The sequence below is a fragment of the Stegodyphus dumicola genome, chromosome 5 (assembly GCF_044657685.1).
Source record: "Stegodyphus dumicola isolate Sdum_Otavi_A_Nest chromosome 5, ASM4465768v1".
Classification (NCBI taxonomy): Eukaryota; Metazoa; Arthropoda; class Arachnida; order Araneae; family Eresidae; genus Stegodyphus; species Stegodyphus dumicola.
This window is the reverse complement of record NC_140772.1, coordinates 89,041,293-89,069,203: the sequence shown is the minus strand read 5'-3', so window position 1 is coordinate 89,069,203 and position 27,911 is coordinate 89,041,293. Positions and strand designations below refer to the sequence as shown.

Here is a 27,911-nt window from a genome sequence, read left to right as displayed (position 1 = left end):
AAATACTTTAATTTTAGGGACTTGCTTAGTTTTCTTACACCAGAAATCTACATGAAAATTAATATAACGTAATTAATTTTCTACTTTTAATGAAACTCCTAGCATTATTATTAGTTTCAAATGTAGATTTCCAATTACCGTTTAAAATTCTCGATATCAATTAGCATGCTCACATTGAGTGTACTCATCACAGTATCTAGTAATTAAGTTCTATACACTAAAAACTAAATTCTGTCGTCATTAAACTCATTTGAATATCGCAACAAATGGCTATTTGTCTTGTCTGTTTCTGTATCATGAACAACGTTAATTTATACTCCGAAAAAAAAAAAGCAGAAAGATGCCCTATGGACGGACGATTTAAAAGATACCACAAACTCTCTGTAGATTGTCATGGAGCAATCACATTAAAGAAAAAGATACAGACAAGAGCAAGCACTCATGCCTTCCTACTATGCCACAAAAATCTTTATAAATGTATTTATTGTTATAAAAAAGAAAATTATCAGTAAAATAGCTGCTCAAAAAGAAGAAACAGATTGATTTAATTTACTTTGAGTTCATTTAAATTACAACGAAAGGAGTATAAAATATGCGACCTGTTTATTTTTATTTTAGGTAAAGTCAGCATGCAGATGTTTTAGTTTATACATTTTAGAATTAGTCAGTTAACATGCATGTGTAAAAAGACTGCGAAGTGATTGTTCGAATTTAGGAAAAGAGAGAAACTCAAAATTATACAGAACACATAGAGTACATCATGTATTCGTATATATGTATTCGTATACATCATATACGAATACATCATGTATTCGTATATGTTTTAGTTTATACATTTTAGAATTAGTCAGTTAACATGCATGTGTAAAAAGACTGCGAAGTGATTGTTCGAATTTAGGAAAAGAGAGAAACTCAAAATTATACAGAACACATAGAGTACATCATGTATTCGTTTTGAATTTAAGAACTAAAAGTACCTGTTTCAAGAGTTTTTCCTACAATTTTGCTAGACTTTGGACCAGAACCGGCAGAATTATAGGCCTTTATCACGATATCGTACTTCGTGAATGGCTGGAGACCTGTTATATAAGTGGACTGCTGTTCTTTATCAGGTATATGCTCCACTTGTTTATACGTATACGATTCCGAAGAAGAAGACATTCTGAATCCAATGTAATAGCCTTTTATGCGTCCATGCTGAGATTCTTCAGGTGGTGGCTAAATTAAAAGTATATTATATATCATCTAAAGTTATCTTAAGAAAAATCTTTCTAAACTCTATAAGTTGGATTTATACATGTGTTATTAGTGTATAGATTTAAATTATAGATTATTACTCCGAAGTTTTATTTGTTTTTATTTGAAGGAGAATCAGAGATTAAATCCCGGAACTTCACAAACAGAAAAAATATCTGAACCTAAATGCATTTAAAATATACGTAAATCATAAAAATATCAAATAATTACCATATATATAGGAATGAAGGTATTTTGTTCATTAGAATTGTTATAGTTATATCCTGAATTTAACTCAACAGGTGTCGGAGCCGCTAACTAAATTTGACTTCAAAAATTGGATCAATCGTTATTCCTAGAGAAATAACTTCTGATACATTTTATGGTATTTAAAAACATTTTCCATATACGGCTTGAAGATTTAATCCTTAAACCGCACTGAAATGTTTTTGCATATTATAGTAGAAGAGGCTACTGTTGTGGCCATCAGCAGGTAATATTTAAAAGATTGTAGGGACATTATAATAATTGGAAAAACAGAAGATATGAAAAATGAGCAAACGCTTTCGCCGGGAATCGGACCACGTACCTCTGGAATACCGGCCCAGCGTGCAGAACCACTACACCACGAAGGCCCGCTAGGAAGGCGGCAGAAATACCTCTTATACGATGAGATTAAATAAAGATTTTAAACAGTTAAATTACGTTTACATAACCTTTCAAAAGCACGAAGCACATATTTTCAGATAGCTTGGTATTCATAAATGCCTTTGGTTAGGGAGATAAATAGGAAATTAGATGATAAATGGTTGGTTCTCAGTCAATAAGCAAAACAGACATATAAATTGAAATGACACGTTTGCGAAACCTTTCTGCAGTGAATCTGAATGTGATTTAAATTTGCTTTATCACAGTTTGAAGAAAGTTTTATGGATTCTGAAAGATAGCAAGTTGGCTACAGATTATAATCAAGGTAGTTTTTAAAATAGAGGTGAGGTATTTATGTTCTGTAGACCATTTTACTAATTCGCACTTGTACAAGTAAGTCGAAAAGAGAAAAAAAAATCATTCGAAGGCCTATTTTACGATTTCCTGGAGCCAGAAGATGGTTCGAAGAAAAATATATAGCATTATGTGCTAAACGCAAACATTAAGCGATAAAATTACCTTTTTAAGAAAATGTTATCACAACTGGGTACAGGGGAATGACAGATAAATGCATGTTAAAATTGCAGCTATCTGTTTCAGAAAGATATTTCGTAAAAACATCGTTAGTTTATCATCATGAAAATCTAACTTAATCATAAAATTTATATATCTGGAATTCAACACTTTTCATCCATGTCTTTTATTACTCATAGATGGTACTCAGATTCCAGTATGATAATCTAGTTGTTAGACTGCAGTAAAATGAAACGTTTTTCAACTGTTCATTTTTATTACTTCGATAATAATAAAATTTTAGAACCAGGAACTTTTTTTATTGTCTAAAGAAACGGAATGATAATACTTTTCTAAACGCACAAAATTTTAAAAAAATGCAAGTTATTATAATAATTGCTTTTAATTACTGTGTATAGTAATGCATGCTTAATGTTGAAGGTATCAATTTAAACCAAGTATAAACGAAAGGCTTGTAACATTCGGCTATAACACAATTGAGGTCTGTTTATATAAATATACGGGCAAGAAAAAATGAAGAAACAACTATAAAAAGACAATTTTTGTTAATTCGTATGTGAAATCCTTGAAAGTATTCGGTTGTTAGCTCCAGTTAAGCTTTTCACGTAGTCCAGTAGTTTTCTCATTTGCTATACAGAAACAAACTGAAAATTTTTAACCTACTTTCTTTCGGAACGCTTGGAAAGAAGCAGAAGATAGCGCTTAAAACTATAATTTCAAAGACTGTCCAGTAGGTGTATAACATTTTTAGCCTGTGGTGGGTGGAACATGTTCGATGGGAATGTATCTGGAGGGACTGTGAGAAATGACGTGCGACTGGGAGAATGGAAGCAAGACAGACACAGATACAGATCTTGAAATTCCTGAAAGTAGCCACAGACGCTATGCCAAAAATCTGGAAACGGTTTAAAGACACTGGTAATGCATATAGACGACCAGGTTCAAACACCTCCTTTCTAATTCATTTTTCAAATCTTTATATAACAAGACTAAATGACCTAAAGTAAAATACGCAGCCTTTCTAAAAGTAAACTTCTTCTAAAAATTATAATTAAAGGCATGTTTTCATACAATTCAGACCTTTTATAATGAATGTACTAGGAGTGTAAAATGTACAAATTTTAAGAACCAGGTAAAAGGTTTAACGATCTCTCTGTTAAATGTTCACTTGCACATATAGTATTTGTGGTGTTTTGAAGTTCTTTGACCAAAATTTACAGTCCAATAAATTGTATCAAACTAAAAATATTTTATTAATGAATACATGTTCCCAATGTTGTTTGTATGTGGTTTAGATCTGAAAAGGCAACTCAGTTTTTCTCGACTGTTCTACATTTGATGTGGAGCAATTATTAACGGCAATTTACGTCTTCCAGACAACACACATGGATCGTCACACATTTCCAAAGATAAGACGAATTTAAGGAGTAACTATAGAAATAACAAAAATTCTGGTGACTAGTATCTTCGTTTGAATTAACAAGATTCTCACATGCACAGTTTTCAAGCATTACCACAGGAAAAAACAACAGCTGTGAGATGCTAAATCGTGTCACTATTTGACAAATCTACTCAGGTAGCCTTTCGGCCTTTCAAAGAATCTTTAGGTTGTTTCCTATATTGATTTTGAAATGTGCTGTTATCCAGTCGTGTTCAAACCATATTCGACTGTAAATTGTATGAACTGCCACAGTAATGTATCCAGGCCTGTACCAAGCCCGATCGGCGCAGTTGTGCAAATGTCTAGCTAGCGCCTTTATGCAGTGGATATTAAAGGCAAACTGTTTAATAGTTAACATAAAATAAAGTATTATTCACATAATAATATGAGAAACCAAATAAATGTACTTTTATCGAATCTTGCCAAACAACGAAAGAGTTAAAAGGGATTGGTTGCTAAATTCTGCTGAAACAAATTATGTTTATTGTTTTCGTTGCAAAATTTTTAACAATTTCAGCAACGTAAAGTTGAGTAGTTCTGAATTTAATGACTGAAGCCCCTTAAATGTTGACGAAAAAAAGTAAAATGCATTTTCCGGTTTTACACCTTTGGTCCGATTTCTTAGAACGATTTCAAAAGAATAAAACTGTTGATTTGGAATTTCAAAATTTATTTAAAAAAAAAGAAACTAAGCATTGGCGCGATGTTATTAAAAGAATTATCTATGCCGTTCAGTTTTTATCCAAACAAAGCTTACCCTTCCGTGGTTCCATCAACAAATTATTCGAAAGAAATAATTATTTTTTAAAGTGTACAGAAATGATCTCAAAATTTGACCCTACCATATCTGTAATGTTAATAAAGTTCAAAAGAAAAATATATGCTTCATTACCTTGGAGATAAAATTCACAATGAAACAATTAGCATATTCATTAATGAAAACAATTAGGAAATAATATAAAATAAATTATTTTAAATAATGGTTAACAGGCAAAGTATTTCTCTACATTACTTGACTGTACTCCTATCAAGAGCAGATATCAGATTGTATGAAGTATCTTAATTTATAAAATACAGACATGAATATTGAAGAAAGGTTTTCAGTACTTTGTGTTACAGCAGATAGGAGCGGTGAAGGAGACTTAAGAGGAAAATGGTTTAGATATTAGTAATTTACGCGTCTAAGGATATGACAATGATTCAAGCATAAGAGGTAAACCGTTTTAGAGTATTTATGCTCAAATCGTTGCTTTTCCAAATTAAAAAGTTAACCTATGTTTAACATATTGTGTAACTGCACTTACCTTTTTATGTAGAATAACGATAATAACAAGCAATCACTAAAACAAATCACAAAAGTGAGAAATATTGCACAAATTACTACGATTGCAATAGCAGACACAAAATAAGGATTAAGCAATTTGCCGAATGCGTCTATGGCACCGGTGTTTACTATTACATACGCATCAGCATCACGTATTTTGACGTTCAAATAAGACAGAAAAGAACACCAGAGACAAAGCCATTCAACACCATATCCTGCCCTGGTCAAATAAGCCTTTCGGTCAAATAAGAGAGTGCGCTAGGAGGAAGGGGAACTCAAACCTGGCAAGCTTGAGGCTGCCTTAACACAGTTAAACGTCCCAACCTCTATCCAAGATCCAAGAGGCCGCTAACCTATCGGTCGAGCCGACGAGCTAAGACTGAGTCAACCAGATTCTCAGAAACTCATATTCCACGTCCCCGTCCTGTAGGAATGGTGAAAAATCTGCCATCAACAGAGGCCACATCACAGATAGCAGAAAAGTCACTTAAACACTGCTAAACAGACCAGGCCACCAATCCGGCCTGCTAACACTACGTTATATAGATGTCGACATTAGGCGCCCCCAGGGAGAAACCAAGGAAGGATATGAATATGCAGTTTTGAGGCTCCAGGGGCCCACTGGAAACCTCAAGTAACTTAAAGGCTCGCTGAATTCGCCATCTCAACCGACTGGGGTGTTTCGCCACGGACAACCATGAATGTCTGACAATATAGCTCCACCACAACCAACGGAACGAACAAGTCACTACCATATGGTCCCTGTCGAGCCTGAATCAGCCATCGCCAGCGATGACTCCAGTCCTCTGAAGACTGATTTTAAACACCATTTTCGAGAACATTTTCGAGACTGCCTAGGTTCAAATACTAATCAGTAGCTTCCCAGGTTTTACCTGAGTCCACCCTCGAGGGTGCGTTCAAATAAGACAAGAATGTTCCTTTTTGTAGGCAGCGAGACGGATTGCTTGTTATAATGAGTGCACGGCGCCTTATTGACTCGGAGCCGTCGTGCGCCGCACGACCTTGCACCTATTGTCGGCGCGGGCGTGAATGTATCCTTCATAAGACCTGTCAATAATTTCCTCTGAAATATGCTATGAACTAGCCGTAGAGGAAAATGTAGACCAAATGAAAGGTTATTGACGATACCTGACTAAACTCTGACAATGAAGTGCTGCTCGTAAGTATGGGGTCCTACAGAGTGCGGATGATATGCGTCCAAACTGTGAAGAAATGGGACTTCGATAGTGAAAAGTAACTGGAAAATCCTTCAGACTGTTCTTACATGATTGCTAATTTGTTGTGCTGACGATAATCCACCACGATTCTATACCTGGTGTCTTATGCAAACAGAAAAAGTGCATTTGCTCTGATCATATGAAACTCTGCACTCGATGAACTAGTCCCCATCTTAGCTACATGCAATAATTATGTTTAAGCCTATATTTCTCATAATCTAGGGCAAAATATTGTCTCCTATTTCTCACAGCTCTATTATATTATATCTACTGACATGGAATTATGCAGTTACACAAAATTATTGGTGGTGCAAATGCTCTAATGGTTAACGATCCAGCAGTCATATGCTGAGGAGGTATACCAAGTATAGTTATGGTGCACCTTCTCATTTCCATTGATAATTTCTTACGTCAGATGCAAATACGCCCCTTTGGAATTTCCGTAATGCCTTATCGCATACGAAGATTGGGCTGAGATTGTCGACTAAGCATTGGAAAAGGTTTCCGAGCTGTCAGACAACGCCTTCTTGTCCCTTCGCATGATAAATGAAAACAATTATAATTTGAAAAATATTTATTTTGCACTGTAATACTTTATCGTTTTGCCAAGAATTTGAATCAGCGTATATCCATGCATTCGAATCTTGATGTTCGTATACAGTTTTGAATTTTGATTAATTTTATTGATTTTAAAACATAAAAAATTCTGATTTTTCAAATTGGGATAACTGATTAGTAATTAATGTAAATTAAAACCGACATGAATATACAGAGTCATAAACAGAAATTTATTTAAAACTAAAATAAAATTAAAACAATTTTACATTTCAGTAATTTTCACTACATGGCACAGGACTTCTGTGACAATTGAGATACGTTTATTTGAAAAAAAAAAAATCATAAAAATAGTAGAAACGTATTACGTTTGCATTACGTTTGATAGAACGTTATATATTTTATATCGAGGTTCATGTTTTGAATTCAAATGCTCTATATATGACATTATGCAATATATGTAAAACAGCAATTACAGGCATTTACATCTATTTATTTTTTATAAAAAAAAAAAAAGCGTGATACAAATTTTTTTCAAAGACCGATTATGATTTAAAATGCAATACAGAATATTTATTTTACAAATATATACAATAATACAATTAATTCAAGCAAAGACTTTTATATAATATAAATGCTACTTATTGAAAGAAAATATTTTATTTTTATATTAATAATAACAATGTTTAAATTTCCCTTTTCAATTCTTATATTTTGCCGAGGGAATCATAATAATTTTCAGCTATATTTCAATTGAATGTTTGCTGCTTCAATGGCGTTGTTACATGCAATCAGTACAGCACCATCAGAACCATCCCTTTCGTTTTCGCTATTGTTTCTTCCTTTCAACTTTCTATTACAACAGCGACCACACCAGTATTAAGTATTTTAGGAATTTGCATGCCCTTTTTTGCTACTGAGGAATTTTAACTTCGTGCCATTTAATGCAATATCGCCGACAGAAAAGCATCTTTCATTAAATTTTTATTAAATGGCTCACTTTTGTAGCATAAATTTATTGATACTGATATCATGTTCATTCTTTCCGGAGAAATTCATAATGCCAGAAGTTGTGTTTAATTATGCCTATAAATACATACTTACACGTTTTAATAGTGTGTACATCATTAAGTAGAATATCTTAAGTTCTATATTCAGGTATAAAATTACTATTTAGTGTTCCTCATTCTGTTATTTATATCCACATAATATAGTCTGGATATAGTGGTCTGGATTACAGAAATGTATTTCATGAGACAATTCAATGACTTGTTTAGGGCACAAAAACGGTTAGCAGAAGAAAGGATCTTTCGATGAATTTGCTGCCTGAATCCACATTGACTGTGTGGTTGAAGAGACACTGCCCTCCAAAAGTTAAGGAACAGGATGCTCTTCAATGCTCACTATAAAAATGTCAGTAACGTTTAAATTCACAGTTCGTATGCATGAGAGTAATAAAATTTAAGAAAATATATACAAAAACAATAGCTACCACTTTTATTTTATAGAAATGAATACTTATATAGGAGTTGGAGAAAAACTGCAAAACTTGTAATTTTTGTTCACGAGTGTTAATCTTCAGTTGTTATTACAGTTTCGTAGACAATATCCAGGAGAGTCTATCAAAGTCCAGAAGAAATCATTTGCCCGATTCGTTGAGGTAGCGGGCGATCGGATGGAAGTCTATGTTGCATTCATTAAAGAACTGTTTAGAGAAGTCATGTAAATTTCTTGTTTCTATTTTGCTTCATTCTAAAATTAGACACAAAAAACATATTGTTCTTAAATTTTGGAGGAGAGTGTGACTGAGGGTTTTTTTTTCCCTCATGCAATGGGAAACGGTAAGTAGGAACAATCACACGAATTTTTTTCATTCCTCACCCGTGAAGGTTTACACATAAAACGAGAGCCTTTTAATCAGCAAAGACTATAAAAATAAGCCACTCTTACCAAAATACGAAGTTGATATCGGAATTAAAATTCTACCCAATTTTATTTTATTCTTTTTTTCAGCATTTGATAACCTGCTTCGGTTTTTTAAAATTAAAATAAGTTTTCTAAGTGTAAGACAGCCTTTCGTAACGCCTTATAAATAAGCAAAATTATAATCCTTTACACTTACGAATAAAAATTTCTAAAAATAAGGAATGTTCGAAAACAAATATCCATGAGTACATATATTCTTTGGTAGGTCCCATTCTACGCTGTCTTAAAGAAATAGGCAAATACACTTAATATTATCGACAACTGCAGATAGAATTCATAGTCTATTACTTGTTCCTATTTTTCTCAATAAATATTTTTTTTTTTTTTTTTTGGAATTTGAATGAATGAATGAATATTGTTTCCTACTTCTTCACAACTAAATGTTTTGTCCAAATATCCTACTATATGTTCAAATTTTTAAGTAATAATTATAATTTAATTATAAAAGAAAAGACGTTGTTTTTGATAAATTACACTTTTTATTGCAAAATAAATTCTGGGAACTCACACAACATTGCTACATCTTTCACTATTGCTCTGTTCTTCAGAACATAATAATACGTGGATGCGTTATTATGTTCTGCAGAACATTTAAGTTTCGTTTTAGTTTAATGTTTATTTAATGTTGCGTTATTGTACGTTTAATGTTGCGTTATTGTACGATCGCAAAGGTCGTTCTAGAGGAACACTTCTTGCATCTCTCGGAACTTCAAAGGTTCAGACAATATAAACAAAGAGTAAAATAATTAATTCATAAATAAAAATGCCACTTTTCAAATCTTCAGGAAACATTTGAAAAATTGAGTATTTTATGTCTCTAAGCTGTGATAGTAACTGAGCAGAAAGGAAAGCCTTAATATATTTTGATATGTGTTTACCTACAGAAGAAAATTCAAAGATTCAATTTTCAAAGAAATGTTGAGAATGCTTCTATAGATTGTAATATGTGTAGAAGAGATTTAAAAAAGACATCCGAAGGTCAAGATTTTAAAATGTTTCCCCAAATTACTAAGCCCGTTAAGAAAAGGCTGACTCTGTAAGCGTGAAGCTATCTATTGGAAGTGATCACAAAATAATATGGTGATTAAATTCAAATGTTTATTGGAGAAAATGTTTATTGAAGTTTTGTGAAATTCATTATGAAAGAAGGTTGCTATGCAAAATATTATTAAACTTCGGAAGGCATGTTTTCACTGAGATATTTGAATTTCAATGGCAAATGAATTCTTGTAGCATTAGCAAAAATAATAATAAAATAATAAATCTTACAATACAAGCCTAAAATATTTGGTACCAACTATAATAGACGTTTTTGCACTTCTAAAATATGGATAATTACGAATCTTCGAAGAATTTTAAAAACGTAAACTAAGACAGATCATTAAATAACTACATTGCAGAAATGGAAAAAAGTTATTTTTATATCATCATTAAATAACTAAATTGCAGAAATGGAAAAAAGTTATTTTTAATAAATTGCATCCATACCTTATAATGTAGTAAGCAAAAGAAAGAGAAAAGTTTATGGAAAACTATTTCCAAGTACTGCTTTTCAGATTTTTTCCAGTTAAAATGGGACGGTATACGTTTCCTGTTTAACTGCGATATTGAATCTGTGTTAATTAATACGCAGCATTTAATTTTTAAAGCTTTATTTATTGGATTAAAATTATTCACAATTCCATTTTTCAGGAAGTTTTTAAAACATCAACTCATCCAGATCCAATGAATAAGAAAAATATGTTTCCTTAGGTTTTGCTTAACTAAAATTCTGTGTTAATTATTTGACTTTTTTTTATGCGATCGGACTTTTAAGTGGTTAGCAGAATTTACGAAACACTTAATTTCAATAAATTTGGGCATTCACAAATGAACAAAATAATATATATTGTAAACATGTCAGCTCTTTCAAAATGTCAATCAATTTTTAAAAAAATACTTAAATATTGCAATTTTAAAAAACATATTAAAAAAGCATATTCCTTCTCGTTTTCTGCTCTAGTTTAATGAACTCACCTTTGGAATTTAAAAAGCAAAATCTTGTACGTTGACATGTTGAACCTACTATACTATTAAAATCTGTGCAAGTCTGTCTGTTTGTTTCTGGCATCATCTCCTTCGGAACGGCGGGGCTTGAGTTTTCCAAAAATGGTTTCCAAAAATTCGTAGGAAGCTATTTTCACCATTTTAATCTTCTTACGTATTCAATCAGCCGAAAAATTAATTAAAAACTCTAAAAACACTAATTTCGCACTCATTTTTCTGAGTGGCAACAATCTCTTGGGCTGGAAATAAAAATCTGCTTTATTTCGAAAAGTGTTGCCACTGCTCGCTTTCAAATCGCAGAGTTTATTAATAAAAAATTTGTAAGTTTTACAAAATAGGAACTAAATATAACGTTGCCAAACATTAAATGCATTATTATATAAGGTATATTCTGACGTTGAAGGGAGCACGCGACTGCATGTAATGTCATTGTAAGTCGAAAATGTTTCGATAATGTCAACTGTTTTAACAACTATTAAATAAGTAGCTGCTGTTGGCAACTATTTTGCTTCGGGTTAGGATAACTGATACAATTGTTATTTTTATGGCTATTGAGGAAAAAGTGTTATATTACATTAAATTTAAATCATGACGTCATACGTATTAACCTGAAGTGTCAATCGTTTTGTTTCCTGGTTTGGCAACAAAAAATTATTTACGAATTGGATGTTGCTTGAAAAGAATTAACTGATTTCCTTCATACTTAAATGTTTTTATACATTTTCTTTTCAGATATACATAAGGATATATAAGTTTTGCTTTGGCTGCAGCCCGCTCATCTGGTGGGCTTACCTGCTAGTCTTATATTATATGAACATACTGAGCAGTCAAAATATTAGACTTCATAAGCACTTCATAGCATTTACGTGTTTGTAGATCCATGTAAATACCAGCAAACTGTTATTTAATACTACTTTTAGAAAGTGTTAATACTACCTGTTCTAAATATAGAGATAGCATAATGCATATTTATATTTTGCTCTCAGCATTAATATGAGCTGGAACATTTAATTATTAAAAGGTATATGTTTAGCGTAAGATTTACATTTTAACTATAATGAGTGTGAATTTAATTAACCAATATAAAATTATTTATTATTCTGTTAATACTGACAAAATTAACAGAGTTAGTGCATATTAATATAACCATATTATGTATTTGATGGTAATAAATTCAACGAACGCATACATAACAGCTGTAATAGAAAACATTTTATTATAGTGGAAAGAAAATTAAAGTTTCAGATATATATGTTTACAGTTATACATAAAATATTTATACCATTATAACTAAACAAGAATATTAGAATGCTTTCAAAACAGGACGTGTCTCATGTGTATCATTACAACGTCCGTTCTGTTTTACCGGAACTCATCTTAATTTTATTGTCTTCTAAATTTTCACCGCGTTAGACTTCTCTTCTTCGTATGTTTCATGTTTAAACACTATTTACTTCAGCTTCTAAGTAACAGTCATGTCCTGTCCGGGGAAATATATTTTTGCCTAATCTCCCATTTCGACATAACAATAGCTTCCTTCAGATTTGCTTAACTTTCTCTTTTCCCCGAAGAGGTACTTAAGTAACGACTCAAAGTACCATGTCATTACTTCCTAATGAAGAGTTTATTTTGGGAATAGGGATATCGTATTTCGATTTCCCTGTAGTATTATTATTGCATATGTCATATCGATTTGTTCTGAAACATTTTTCATAAGTTACAAAGCATAAAGTATAGTCTAATGTTGTAAATCACCTGCATATTTCATTTTATGTCCTTTATACAATCTCAATAAGTATATAGCTGTCTCATTTGTAATAATCAATCCAAAGGTTGAGTTTATAATGGGGAGAGTGTGTGTGGGACATGAAATTCCCTTTCCGTGCAGAACTTGCAAAATCCAAATTTGCAGTATTATATTAGTAATTTATATGCATATTTATATTTAAGGAATCTGAATAAGACCTAATTCAGTGTCCGTATTCGTAGCATTTTGGGTTAACTACGTGCCACCATAATTTCATGTGACTATGAATTCCATTATTTACTGAAGTCAATATCATGCACCACAATGATAAGAAAACATGATTTCAGGGCAGTAATGTAGTTTATTACGGAGATAATGTATTATATTAATATTTAATTTATTTTATTTTAACATTTTTAAAGCAATTTAACCAAAACTATTACTTACTGCTTGGTATTTGTTGTATTTTTAAACTCAGGACATAGCACCAGAACTGAAATCTGAGAATTTTGCTGTGCAAAACTGTGACGCATTGCAACTAATCCTACATATGTAATCTTCGAAATCTCCTTATTCCATAAAATTGTCATATTTTTATCTGAGAAGTTTTAAAGACTTCAGTGTAGTTCCACGGCCTGCAAGCAGTGTTTTGTCTCAATAAACATATTATTTTAAAAAACTAATATTGGAATATAGTGACTTGCCTGCATTCTTTACATCAGAAATATTCTGGATACGTACATTCAAACTATAAAACAATCTGATGAGAACACTATATGACTACCTAGTACGCCTGATAAATTTACGCGTTCTTTGCTGCACTTCATTTAAGCTTCTTTTCTCGAATTATTTTAATTTAATTAACCGATCCCTGACGGCAAGTTGAAAATGACATAAAAAATACAGATTTTGAAATTAAATATTCCGATCAAATTTTGTCGCACGGGAGTCAAACTTTTTATTTTTTCATAACGAATATAAGACCTTATATACATTTTAAAACATATTAAATATTCTAAAATATTCCTATTTAAAAATAGTCTATTTTAAAACATACCTTAATATCTAAAGTCCATATTCTAAAATATAAATATAGGAATCGGGAGACAGCGTTAAACTTTGGATTCCGTTATTTGTTGAAAATGCATTATTTTTTAAAATTTCACATTACCAAATCATCAATATCTTCGTTATTTAGCCCCTTCCTTCTCGCTTCCGTTAAAAATTACGGGATCAGGTTTCGCCCTCTAGTTCTCGTGAATGTGAATTTTCCAAGCCGGAAATTCCAAAACAAACACCCAAAAAGATTAATAACAATCTATTTCTTCACCTTGATTGCTGGGTTTGCTGTAAAGTTAATTTTTTTTTAATTATTTTTTTTATTTCAAGCTAAAAACAATTCCAAAATAAATTATGAATGCATATATTATTCATAAACTTATTTTTAAACGATTTCCTTAAATAAAAGATAGGCACTTTTTTTAATGTTTCCTTGAAAATTACGCTATCGTTAATTGGTTAAAACACCTCTGTATTCGGAAGTATATAACTACGACCAGCGATTGCGAAAATACACAGCGGATAAGTACTTTTAATCTGGGCAAGGAGCATGGGTGTATATACACATATATACTTTTGGCAATGCCAATTGCAATGAGAAAGAGAAGTCACCTTCTAGTTGAAATTTTGTGTATGTCAGTCACATACACAAAATTTCAACGTTGTACGGCTAATCGTTTTTGAGTTATTCGAAAACGAATATATACCTATGTACGTACAAACGTCACGAAAAATTCCATATTGAATCCCTTTTGCAATGGAAAAAAGAGTCTTATTTTGTTCCGTATGTACAGAGGTCACGCAAAAATTGTCGAAATGGATTCGATAACTGTCAAAATAGATATTTCCGTCGAAATCTGATAACCGAAATTTTTCCCGATTACATTACGTCCTTTACTTCGAAAGAAGCGAAAATAAAGAAAGATGTGGTCAAGAGATCTTATGCTTCTTTCTTTTCTCTATCATCATCATTCTTTTATCGAATATATATTAAAAAGGTTGAATAAGAGTACAACAGCCTCGAATAAAAATCCTCTCAAAATACAAAGAAAATTTGATGTGTAGGCTAGTATATAGAAAATGAATTAGAAGTCCACATTTAAATAAATATTCACCTAAAAACTACTGAGATCAATTATAATAGAAATATTTGCTTTTACCTTCCAGGATACTTTCATAGATTGGGCGCCTGTAGAATGAACTTGAACCTCTCGTGGAGAGCCAGACGGCGCTGAAAAGAGAATGTTAATGAGTGAATATTGGGGATTTTTGGCAAAAACACTTTTTTGTATGGATCACGTTCGAAATGGTTGCCACCAAATGTTATCGCAATGTATTACAAAAAATAATAATAATAATAATTAAAAATCTGAAAGCTTTCAGACTTTTATTAGACTTTTTTTCACGAAGGATTCCAAACGTGATTTCAAAAGTGATACAGACATTCAAAGTCATTCGACGTAAAATACTGTTAGACACTGTAACGTCTTTGCGTTGCTACGCTACCAACATAATACCATTAAGAAATGTAAAGAAACCTCGCGCGTAAAATATCCGTGCTTGGAAAGATGCACGCTACCTAATGGAACGCTTTGAAATCGTTGAATTTGTTAATCAAAAAGTCGTTAAAATTTTAGAAAGCAAGAAATAGAGAATAAAACAAACTCCAAATTTAGGCTTCCAGGTGCCCATATTCGAGCGGAGGACTACTTTATTCAAAATTTGATGTTTCTAGGTACTGTTGTTTATTTACAATCCGAGAAACATACATACATACCTGCAGATTCTTCATTATTTAATTTCTTTAAACATAATGCAGGGCTGTAATATTCGCTGGCAACAATTTGAAAAGTGATTTATACTTTTATAGTGAATCAACCCAAAATGCCAAAACAAAAGTAATAGCCCTTCTGGGCTAATAAAGTACATATGTATGTTCCTTGCATTGAGAAAAAGCTTCGGCTAATAAAGGCACAGAATTTTTAATACACATAGTCCTCCACCGAATTTCAACACCAAGAAGACCAAATTTTGAATTTCGATATTTTTAAAAATTATTTCAGGTTTTGTACAAATTTTTTTAAAGAATCTCAGCAATTTAAAAGCGAAAAGTGGGAGCACAGTTCGAAATAAAGCTTTTTTATCTCCAGGGCGCCGGACTGTTGCCATCAGACGAAATGTAAGATATTGCGTCGAATATGTATTATTTCTACGCATCAGTGTGTTGCCATTCAGTAAAACGGAAGATATCTAACTTTCAAATTTAATCTATCTATTAATAAGTAGAAAACCAAGTAATTAAAAAGCAGTAAACGCTGTTCCTAAAAACGTGTTTTCTACTTTTTAATCTGATTGATTTAAATAAAAACTAGAAACATTAAATATTTTTATTAAATGAAACTAGCTAAACTCATTAAATCATAATATATTTTTTTTATTTTTTTACTTTTCATGTTAACTCTTTTAGGCCGCTGACCGGTCCGCTTTCAACGAAATAATATTGCGAATATAAAAGAAAAATGTATGACAACCCGTAACACATTATCGGGAATTCTAAAGATATGCTTTTTTAAATACTCAAGATGCACAGCTCATACAGAACAAATGATACACACCTATTCTGATCTTGAATTTTTTGTCGTGTGAAAAATTTGGATGCTTAGCAATAGAGCTAAAAAGGCAAAAACATTGTGGTAGCAAGAATGAGTCTAAAAGCAGATTGGTAACCTACGATGCTGAGCGAAAGCTTGTAAAAGCGTTAAGCAATCCTATGCGCGAAGTTAAAATCTGAATCCGTTCAGACTTTCTTTTCTTTTTTAAATGAATATTCTCATTCTTAACTCCCTCTTTATTTTCTGAGATATTGCTGTGTTTTTGTTTTTCTCTTTTTTAATGCAAAAATCCGAAATCATAAGCCTTTAAATAGCAGTTACCAATAGCTTTACACAGATTACTGTTAAAAATATATACTTATCCATTGCTAAAATTGCATAAGCAATTTTTTTAAATACCTTCGTAGTTATATACGAGTATCATTCGCATTTACGCAATGGTTGTATGTCAAAAATATCTCGTTTCTTGAGACACCATTTAATATAACAAACAATACCTATCCCTTTTAAAACATTACATGCGACAGGAAAATGGGAGAGTGAATACAAGTATGTGAAACTATCTCTAATGTAATTGTAGCCCTTAAAACCTCTCTTGTAACCACAACAAAGATTTCTATCTTTTTGCTGCTCCCAAATCTTCTTAAGCACATTTATTTAAACGTTTACAGTTATTCTTATTTTGATCGAACGTATCCACTAACTTTTTCTTGTGCTTTAGCAATGAAACAGCTAAATTTTTTGGAGATTTTGGAACTTTTTATGGCATCCTCTAACTCCAATAAAATCCTCACTTTTTAGTCTCCTGATAAATGTTTACATTTCGACATCGCAAGCTAAAATTTGCTGAGCCTACTATGCGAATGTAGATCAAAGAAAATAGAATGATCACAACGCAACGGTCCTACCCTCCCACTCCTACAGAGAGTAAACTTCCGTCCAATCAGCACCCTCCGTCGTGTCTGTTCGTCTCCTCAAGGTCGTTGTGTGTTGTTCTCGTACGTGCATACCAGAAGATCACGGCACGGTGCACAAGATAGAGATAGAAGGCCGCCATCATGTGTTCACACGATTTATGATTTATCACTAACTTTCGATTGACTTCGGGCTGTTAAAAGAATTTTTCCTAGTGGACAGGTGGAAGTCCACAGAAATTTTATGAGTCACAAAAATATTGTTCGCCACAACCAGGGTTTCCTCAATAAAAGAGAATTATGCTTTCGTAGACTTAATATCTTAACAACCAAGTATTTCTGATTTCCTCATTAAACCAGGGTTCGTTATAAGTGAGTTCTACTGCATCAATATTCAGATTTTCTCCAGATTTTTACAAATTTATTTGTTATAGATGTGCCTTTGACTGTTTTTGCACATTTATTTTTGGTAATTGTAAATTAATGCAATCCTTCACAATTTTTTTTTTAATTTTTTCTTTACTGCTTATTTTTCTGTACTGTATTTCATTGTGATTCATACGTACTTCCGTAAAAATAATAATAGTAATAATAATAATGTAGTTACGCACTCCGACAAGTTTCTATTAGATCACGATTCATAATGGAATATGATCGCCATCTGCCTCAAATAATATCAAGTGATAAGTTCAAATAATAGTAAATGATAAGAATTCTCAGTCAGACGATAGACAGCCGCAATATTTTCTTTAAAAATGTAATTACATAAATTGCATTTATTTATTTCAGTGATTCATGTCATTACATTTTTTTTTTCTTTTTTTCCCCAGAATAAACTACAGCATAGATAAATAATATAAAATATATTTCAAAATAATTAATACCTTTATCATTTTTTTCGTTTCGAAGGTAAAAAAAAAATATAAACAATATTTATACTATTTTGACGAAAATGTCCATTAAATATTTCTGTAACACACCAGTCTTGTAATAAAATTGAAAGACAGTTTTGAATGCATTATGCTCTACATTTCAAACTAAACCCGACATTATCTGAAAATTGTTAGGAATGCGTTTCAGAGGTTTGACTTCCACTGTCTTCACAAGTTATTCTTACACATAACAAATAACTTTAGAAAAACGAATGCATAGATACGTAGAATACATCCTTAGCGAACAAGTAGCTGAAAATTTAATCTATATACTATAGATCTTTGGCCCATTAAGATATAACTTAAATAAGGAGACAGGTCTTCAAAGTAGATGGAAGGATTTGCGCATATCTAAACTGTTTGGTTATGAAATAACCACGTTGTACAGCAATATGTCATGTGTTTTTCAAATCAAACCAAAGATACATTGGGAAAACATCCTGCCGTTGTTACCCTTATCGCCTTTAAAGACTGTCACTTAGGACCACTGTCTCTGAAAAAACATTCCCGATGATTAGGAAGAATATTAAAGCAAACATCATTTTGTAAAGCCAGATTGTGCACCTATTACCTTCCACAGTGTGCAGTATATAATCTTATACATGATTTGATGAATAAATGGTCTTGTACAATTATTTACTTTTGTATCAAATTTTATATTCCTTTATTTCATAAATTTCTGAAACTAAAAGCTAATGTGTCATTCTTGCATTTCCGGCCAAAAATGCATGTAAAATGTATTTATACGTGTGTATTTTAGATAAAAAAATGACTAAGACAAGGTACTAATTTTAATTTGCAATAACCCCATCAGTTTCCTTTAGTTTTCAAAAGTTTCTATTTCTGTCCTAAAATCTGTAACATGCTTATCTCTCCAAAAAGCGTAATTTCAAAATTATTCCTTCTCACTTTATTCGCGCATTATGCTTAAGACGCAGGTACTTACATAACACTTCAGCCAATAATATTACTAACATTTTCAAGCCAAAATCTTTAGCAGCTTGTCAGAATGATGACAAAGCAAAAATTATTTACCGTATTTTCTCGAAATTAAAACCCAAAGTTTCTTGCTTTAATTTTGCTCTAAAACTTGATGGGCTCTTTTATAGCCATATATTTTAATAAACAAAATTGCACAATGAGAAGGAAGATCTTATTTCTTAAAATTTATTCTAAAATGTAATAGGGGAATTATTTTCTATTAAACACGGTACTCTGAAGAAAGTTTTCATATCAGGAATTTCGCATACCTGCTCCCTCTGGTTGTCCTGCCAATATGTTTGTGTTTAACTTTCTGTCTACAATTATTGTCCTAATGATGTTAGGAAAAAAAAAAAAAAAAAAAAAAAAAAAAACGTAAATATAATTGTTAAGAGCAGTCGCATGTTTTGCACCAATTTGGTTGTATAGTATGTTTGAGTTAACCAGCACAAGAAAAAGACAAGAATAATATGACACGACAAGATTAATTTGACAAGAATAATATGTGTTCAGCCGGTATTGCTTTCTGTTACGTATTCATATGTATGTATATATAAGAGAAGGAAACATTTCAAATGTTAACCGATCTCTGTTATTCCACATAAATTAAATTAGATTCTACAATGAACTTTGTGAATTCTCGCATAGGCGTGAATAAATTACCAGCACAGAAGAAAGGGTGAAAAATAATCTTTTATTAATTCAAACTAATTTAACAGAAAGGCACGGACTTCGTGCGTTACAAAAACACCGTCCACTTGCGGTGGGAATTAAAACGTAGAATATAATACAAGTCAAACCTGAAATAAATAGTGAAAGAACGCACTTAAATTTACGCCTAAGAGGTGGACTCATAGAAATCTAACCGGCGTGATACTAATCTGATATGGTCAAGAGGCTTACTAGCGTGACCGCGAAATGACAATGAAACGTGCGCTTAGCTAGTGAAACACGCTCTGAAAAAAACTGAGATATTCACACGTTTAAATAGCAATTCACTTTAAATTTACATTCTGGCGAGAGAATGTGAGGGGAAGTTGAGAACAGGAAACCAAACTTAAAATAAATTTGTTATGCAAAACAAGGAAAACCCTACGGCTTATGGAGATGAGAAACTTTATCTCATACACGTGTGTTTGAATGGCATAAGCGGTCTTCCGAAGAAAGGGTCAGTGTGGAAGATGATGAACGTGCTTGGCGCGGACGTTCATCATGATTAAATGGGTTCCCAATGGTCAGACTGTTAATCAGTACTACTATATAGAAGTGCTAAACTGACTATGTGAAAAAACTAGGGGAAAAAAGGCCACAGTTGTGGAATGATGGATGGCTGTTGTACCAGTTCAATGCACCCGTTCACACGGCCCTATGTGTGTCAAACAGTTTCTGACCAGCAAAAACATTACTGTGATGGGGCATCCTACTTATCCGCCTGATTTGGCTCCATGCGACTTTTTTTATTTCCTAAAGTTAAATCTTACTTAAAGGAAGCCATTTTACCTCAACTGAAGAGGTTCAGGCAAAAACGAAGAATCTCCTGAAGGGCTTCGAAAAACCTCGTTCCAGAATTGTTACCAACAATGGCAGCAATGAATGCAGAAGTGTGTGAATCCTCAAGGGAACTATTTTGAAGGTGATAATGTCACGGAAAACTGATTCTGTAAGTACAATGATTTATTGGACCAGTCTCTTTTTTTTGTCACACCTTGTATACATATATAAGATTGAAATGAAAAGGACAGTTAAAATTAGCTAAAGCTTTAAAGTACATTTCATGCAGCTAATCATAAAGTTTACAAGTAATACCAAGTAAAAATAATTACACTAAATGAAAGCAGTAAAATTTTACGTGAAAAACCTACTGGAAACATTACAAAATTTAAAAAAAAAAAAAAAAAATACAACAAATTCAAAATTGGTACTTTAAAAATACTAAAAAAAAATTAAAAACGTATACAATAAAATCAAATTTGGTCCTCTTGAAAAACCCTAAACATTTTAAAAATAGAGGAATTATATACAAAAAATAGAAATAACTTGGCAATTCGAGGTTTCAGACAGATCTTATTAAAAGTGCCTGAAATCTCCAATTAAGCTAATGACATAGGCATGACATAGACACGTTTCGTCGAACTAAACCATTGAGACTGAAAACGTTAATCCATTTATAAAATAATTAAATTAATTAATCATACATACATACATACGGATATATATATATATATATATATATATGCGTATACATTCACACAAATATAAATATAGGAAGTTAAGTAAATATTCAATAAATAAATCAATAAATTTGCAAATATATAATAAACATATATGCAAATTCAAGTTTCCTAAGCAAGCAGAAAATGAAATAAACTAATTTAGAACTGTTGTTCTTTCTAATCCCTTTTGGCAGTGCAATACTTTACCAGTCCTTCAGTTCTTTACCTCAGAAAATCAGAAAAAAAGAGAGTGTCAGCAAGGAATTCGTCGTTCGTTTGCAAAGTATAGCATTTAATAACACGTGAGAAACGTTGTAAGTTGTGATCGGATATGAGACCCATATCTTGGTACAGCTAGAGAGTGCAGTTTGATGGATTTATGACCTTTAAATGTACAGCAAATCTAGGCCATCTCTTACTTGATCAGTGATGGGTAAGTAGCGTAACCCTGATGTTCCGTAATATAAATTTGCGAATCAAACCATTTCTGAAAAATTGAGAACCAAACAAAGCGTAGGGGATAAGTAGCATTCTGTGTCAAGAAGAAAACAAGAATAAATCGCGGTGTTATGAAAATTTTAAGAGCAACCGCGCATGAGCTAAAAACCTGACTGTAAGCGCAAGATGTTTCAAATATTTTTGGATTTGTGATAGCACCCCCTCTAAAAAGCGAATTGTCAAAGCTTCTAATGAATTGGAGAATTATAATACTCAAAATTATTACCTCGCAGGTTTTATATCGTTTTTGCCTGGGATAGGCCAACGTTCTCCTTTGGGAAATAAGGGATCTTCACACAATACGTCTTACTTTTATCGAATACAGTGCTTCCAAGACTTGCAAATTAATAATGTGCAAGTTTGTACAAATGCATTTGCTTCATTCCAGGCAGTCATAAAAAATCGGGTTAAAAAATAACGGAAGCTTTAGCCGCTGACGGAAAAGCCTCGCTAGACCTAAAGGAAAACATACAAAACAGAAACACGCAATTCCTGAGGAAACTGTTTCTAAAATATTCGAATTTATCAACTCCCTTAGAAGAAAAAAGTCTCATTAATTTCTTAAAGAAAAGTAAGAATATATGCCTGCAGGAAGTGCTAAGCCTTACAGAATTATAGAACATGTACAAAGTGAACAATGCAGTGCTGTATGATAAATTAAAAGTTAATTAAGATGGATGACAAGTTAACTCAGATTAATTTTAAGTCTAACATCGAATTCGATTACATAACACTGGTAGGCTTTGTGGTTCATTAAAAGCAGAAACTGATATGCTTACCAAAAAATCGGAAAATCTTGCTCAAAATAAAAAATATCAGAAACTGATTCAAGACAGAAAATTAAAGTTACAGAAAAAAAATGTTTCTTTTAAGGAAGACCCAATGATGATAACGACAAATATTTCTGTTTCCAAGACTAACAGAAAAACTAGCGAACAAGAATTTTAGTCAACTATAAAAATGCTAAAAATCCGTTTCTCTCCGATTTTGTAAAATTTTTTTTTGGTTTGTAATACAGATTTCTTTAAATAAAAGTTGAAAATTTATAGCGAGTTTTTATTTGATTTTCTAACAATATTTTCTTTATCATTGAAGTTATACAATTCAAGAATGTATTTGCTTCAAAATTCCTCTCAATGGGCATAAATGGTTTTCGCCCTTGTGTCTTCATATGTACTCAGAGAGAAAGATAAATAATAAATTTATACAGGAAAACAGGTAAATATTTTAATAAATTAGATAATTCTTTTATCTTATCATAATGCCAATAAAATAATCAGTCAAATAAATACAAAAAGCCCAAGCTCGAAGTAAAGAAAATGAAATAGGTATAGTACCTTCTTCTTCAGTTGTAACGTTAATCACTTGACTTGGCGCACTTTGCCCAATAGCATTTTCTGCAATAACTCTAACAAAATATAATGTCACAGGCGTCAAAGCCCGAAGAGTAGCACTATTCTCTGCGCCCGATACTATAAGCTGAGAAGTTTGTCCATTCCAGCTGTTATCTGAAACATTATTTGTTTGATCAGGAAACTTATTTAATCATTAATTATATACAGATTTAACGGAAATTTTGCTGAATTCATATCTGAAAGTGCAAACTGAAGTTATATCGTTAAAATGTTTAATTATTTGCAACTCATTTATGTGTTCATTTGAGAAAACAGTATCATATCTTTCCTCCAGACAAATTTAATCCTTTAATAATTAATATTAAAGCCCCAGATTCCAGATGAGTCTCTTGTAATTATAGTTTCATAAGAGATGACATGTTTACAAGTATAATTGCGAGTAACTGCACTTAATATTCTCAAATGTATAATTACTATACTTTAAAAATTTTCATTTCCTGTCCTGACATTTTCAGATTTTTAGAGTAGAATATTTTTCTCAGAATTTCTTATTATGGAAGCAGCTTCAGCGTACTTAGGTAGATTATTCTTGTTTTGATAAGACCACTGTATCAGCCTAAAGGGAAAGATTTATATTTGCATTACGATTTAAAAGTTCAAGGAGTTTTTTTAAGAAAAAGGAATATTTTATTAGCGGTTAAAAGTATTTTGAACGTCTGTTTCGTTACCATAAAATACATTAAAAAAACTTAAAATATTTAAAAAATTAAAAAAAAACTTACTAGCTTTAAAATTAGCTTATAATGTGCTGCCACCAAAAATGTCAATAAATACCTATAATTTGTATTACAGCTACCTAATTAATCACGAAGAATCGAACATTTTATCTTATAAAATTTTACAATAAAAACCTATTATTATAATAAGCTGCAGTTTTACATGCAATTTTAGTGAACATGTAAACATGTATACGTCAGGGATATCATTACAAGGCTTAAGAGTAAACTAATTCGACAAGAAATGTCATTTATTTATTAACAGAAAATCAGTTCCCTAGATAACTGGGATTTCACGTTAACACGATTACTACTTTAACTTTTCTTGCATTCAACAATCAAAACATCGATTTGGTTGCTCTTGTTATTTTCATCATTTAGTTATTATTTAATAGTTTTTCTAGACATCATTGAAATTCTTCATTCAGAAATTCATCACCAATTTCATCATATTAAAATGCAATAGCTTCATATTTCAAATATGTTTAAAGTACTATATATATATATATTCATGTTTTTAAACTAGCTATCAGTTTTTCAGTCGAACATTTAGTTTAAATTCACTGAATTATTTAACTTCCTTAAATTTTGAAGCAATCGGATCTTAAGCTATTAAAATAAATTCCTATCATTTCTAATAAGATACTTTAGAAGACATTAATATCTACAGTTAATCTAAAAAATATTGAAACGTTTCTTCTTCCCATGTTATCTTAACACATATTTTGTGTTGCTTGGTTGATAACTTTGAAATAATTTTCTCTAACTCATAATAGTTAATGTTTAAAAGAGATTAACGATCAGCTTACGATTATTTATTTGCAATACTGACAGAGCGAAAGTGTTGCAAATAAAAGCACATAACAACTGCGCACACAATATGGTAGTCATAGATATATATGTATATTTCGTGTCAGATGTGAAATGTTTAGAAATAGAGATATTTACCTGATATCGTTTGATACTGCACAATACTACCAGTAATATGGCTATTGCCATTATGTGCCACTTCCCATAATAAGCTCACTGATCTACTCGTCGTATTCAAAACAGTAATGTTTGTCGGAGAATCGGGAAGACCTGGAAATTATAGGAAATTATGAAACACCAAAACATTAAACTGTATATTATAAACCGAATATTTTAATACTTAATTTAATTAAAAATGCATGTTCACTTAATAGCATATCATTAAGAATTACTTTTTAAGCATAAGTGAATTTTCGCAAAGAGCGAATTATTACTCGGACTAATAAATTTACACAGATTAAAATTCAAAACCTTTATTTTTCCACTCCTGTTGAATTACAATTAAGCAAAATTTAAAAAAATAAACGATCGGTTTCTTATTGAAATAACTAGTAACAATTAGGCGGTTTGCTTGGAATGCCTAGCCATTCTAATTGAAACAACAGAAACAGCGAATCTGGCTACAGAGATTGAATTTTTTTGGTAGCATAAATTAGTATCAAACTCCTAACAGACTTGGAGCGAATTATCGCTGCGTCTGAAGTTAACGACAGAAGCTTGAGAAAGTTAAAATAATCTCTTTATCAAATCAGAACTTGAGCATAAAATACACGACTCGTGCTGACCGCAACAATCACCACTTTTAGCGACGTAATTTTAAGTAAAAATCAAATTCAATTAATTAAGACATAATAACACGCCGAATAAATACTAATTCAGAAGTCAAACAACAAAAATCAGCGTCATATTTTCAAAATTTTCACAGGACTAGTTTCGATGGTTTTACCGAACCACCATACTCAGCTGCAAAATCGCAAATTCAATTGTTAAACCAAGCTTAGCAGTCAAAGACTACAGAACTGATTTTAACTGTAAGTTGGCTCAGAAATTCTCACCGGCATAACAATTTAAATGTCGACAGCAATAACGCAAAGGCGAAGAATCACAAACTTCTCAGAGCTGGCGAAACCAAGTAACGTAGCCTCGACAGGCAGAAACACGCTTTGTCTTACAATCCGAATACTTCAGGTTAAATACTCTCTAAATGATTTACATTTCTGGCGATGAAATGGAAAAGTCAGAGCTGTAGGTCTAAATCGTAAATAACCGGTTAATGCAGAGAGAGAGTAATGGTAACCGTACATGATTTTATCCTTACCTATAGAAGGGCCGCTTACTAACTTCGAGTAGCAAAGGCGACTCTTCACTGAACAGACATAAATTATTATTAACCTTCACTAGCTTTTAACTCCTATCCGTGAGCTTGATTAGCACAGCGTTTTGATTCGAGCGAATGTATGTGCCCCAAATCAAAACATTTAAATTAAGTTCAAATGTTAGTAAAAGTTTTAAAATTTTAATTTCTTCTTCATTGAAGACGACATGTAAGCACCACCCCACAGTTATGTTGCTTTGCTTTACTATGATAATTTATTAGCAGCAGACTGTTCAATAAAGCTGGGAATAAAATACATTTTCTCGCCTCTTGACTCGAATACGATAAGAAAGATAAATAAACCAATAATTATAAATATTCCTTATTTATGCAGTGAACGTGGTATGTGTATATTGAAAAGAATGTTAAATTAAGGCAGTTATTTTACACTTTTGAACTACGTTATTCCTTTTTCTTCAAAACGTTTTCTGTTGATTACAAATATGCCCCTGTATTTGTACAGAAGTTTAATAGCGGCAGTAAATTATTCGATGAACTTCAAAATTAAGTGAAATTTATGAATGTAAATAAAAACGTAGATATTAAACTGCTTTTATTTCTTGCATATCATAATATTAAAAGCAACGGCTGTGATATCTTGTCAGTGTAAAATATGGAACAAAACCCTTTATTAAATCTAAACGCAAGACTTCTACATTTAATGTTTCATAGTCAAGGAAGCACGTCGAAATGCTTTATTGATTCATGATAGTTAGCTTGTATTTTTCATGTCACCAAGGCGCAACTTAGGATATATATCAGAATTCTGTATAACAATTGCTCTAACATAACATAGGTATACTGATGACACAAATTCAGAATTTTCTTGAAATGACATACTTATTTTTTTCCGTATATCGATTCTGCGACTCAAATTATGCCAAAATGCCAAGTTTCGTAAAGACCGCACGAGTAGTTTTTAACAAATTAACTATCAAAATTTTAGCTTCTCAAAGTTAATTGAATTTGCTATACATTTAATAATATCTCTTTTTTATTAAACTTACTTGATTCCTTCTTTTCTCAGTTCGAAATTTAGGTTCAATCCAAATAAATTTCGCAGATATTTTCTAATTTATTTTTTAAATTCGTATTTTTTAGTAATTTGTATAAATTTTCAAAAACCTTTTTTCAATTATAACATATAAATATTTTATCATCATCTTAAAGCAGATGTATTTCTAGACATGCATGCAAAATTTAGAGTTTTTATTTAAAATTTTCCAAGATATACGTGAATTTATACACTTGCGCGCTTTGAAATTTGGCATATCTGTTTTTAAGGGATAATAACGACAAGTGTGCTTTACGCACTTTATTAAAATTATTTGAAAGAATAAACGATGCACATTTTTGTTCCACTCGGGCACAATGAAAAAAGGAAAAGGAAAATAGGTTAGTAAATTACAAGAATTTTAACAAGTGGAATCATTCTGAAAACTGAAGAAGGTGTGCCAAGATAAATTTTTAAATGCTCGGTATGTTTCTCACCAAATTTAATAATTGGCAATAATTTGACTCGTAAAATCGAAATATGAAAAATAAAATCGAAATATCTTTTCAGAGAAAGTCTGACTTTTGTGTCAGAATACGTATGTTATTACAAAGCTATATATATAAAGCTAATATAT

At 31.6% G+C, this 27,911-nt stretch overlaps 1 protein-coding gene across 3 annotated transcripts in view; it reads right to left on the bottom strand.

Moving 5' to 3' along the window:
* Positions 1 to 27,911, bottom strand: part of LOC118181836 (cell adhesion molecule Dscam1-like) — a 1,419,238-nt gene that overhangs the window by 47,336 nt on the left and 1,343,991 nt on the right. For all 3 annotated transcript variants that reach the window (XM_085816859.1, XM_085816860.1, XM_085816861.1), the window contains exons 15-18: positions 25,044 to 25,175; positions 23,302 to 23,472; positions 14,975 to 15,045; positions 978 to 1,218 (exon numbers count right to left, since the gene is read on the bottom strand). In XM_085816859.1, the coding sequence (XP_085672985.1) occupies positions 978 to 1,218; positions 14,975 to 15,045; positions 23,302 to 23,472; positions 25,044 to 25,175 (615 nt within the window). The remainder of the gene's footprint in view (positions 1 to 977; positions 1,219 to 14,974; positions 15,046 to 23,301; positions 23,473 to 25,043; positions 25,176 to 27,911) is intronic.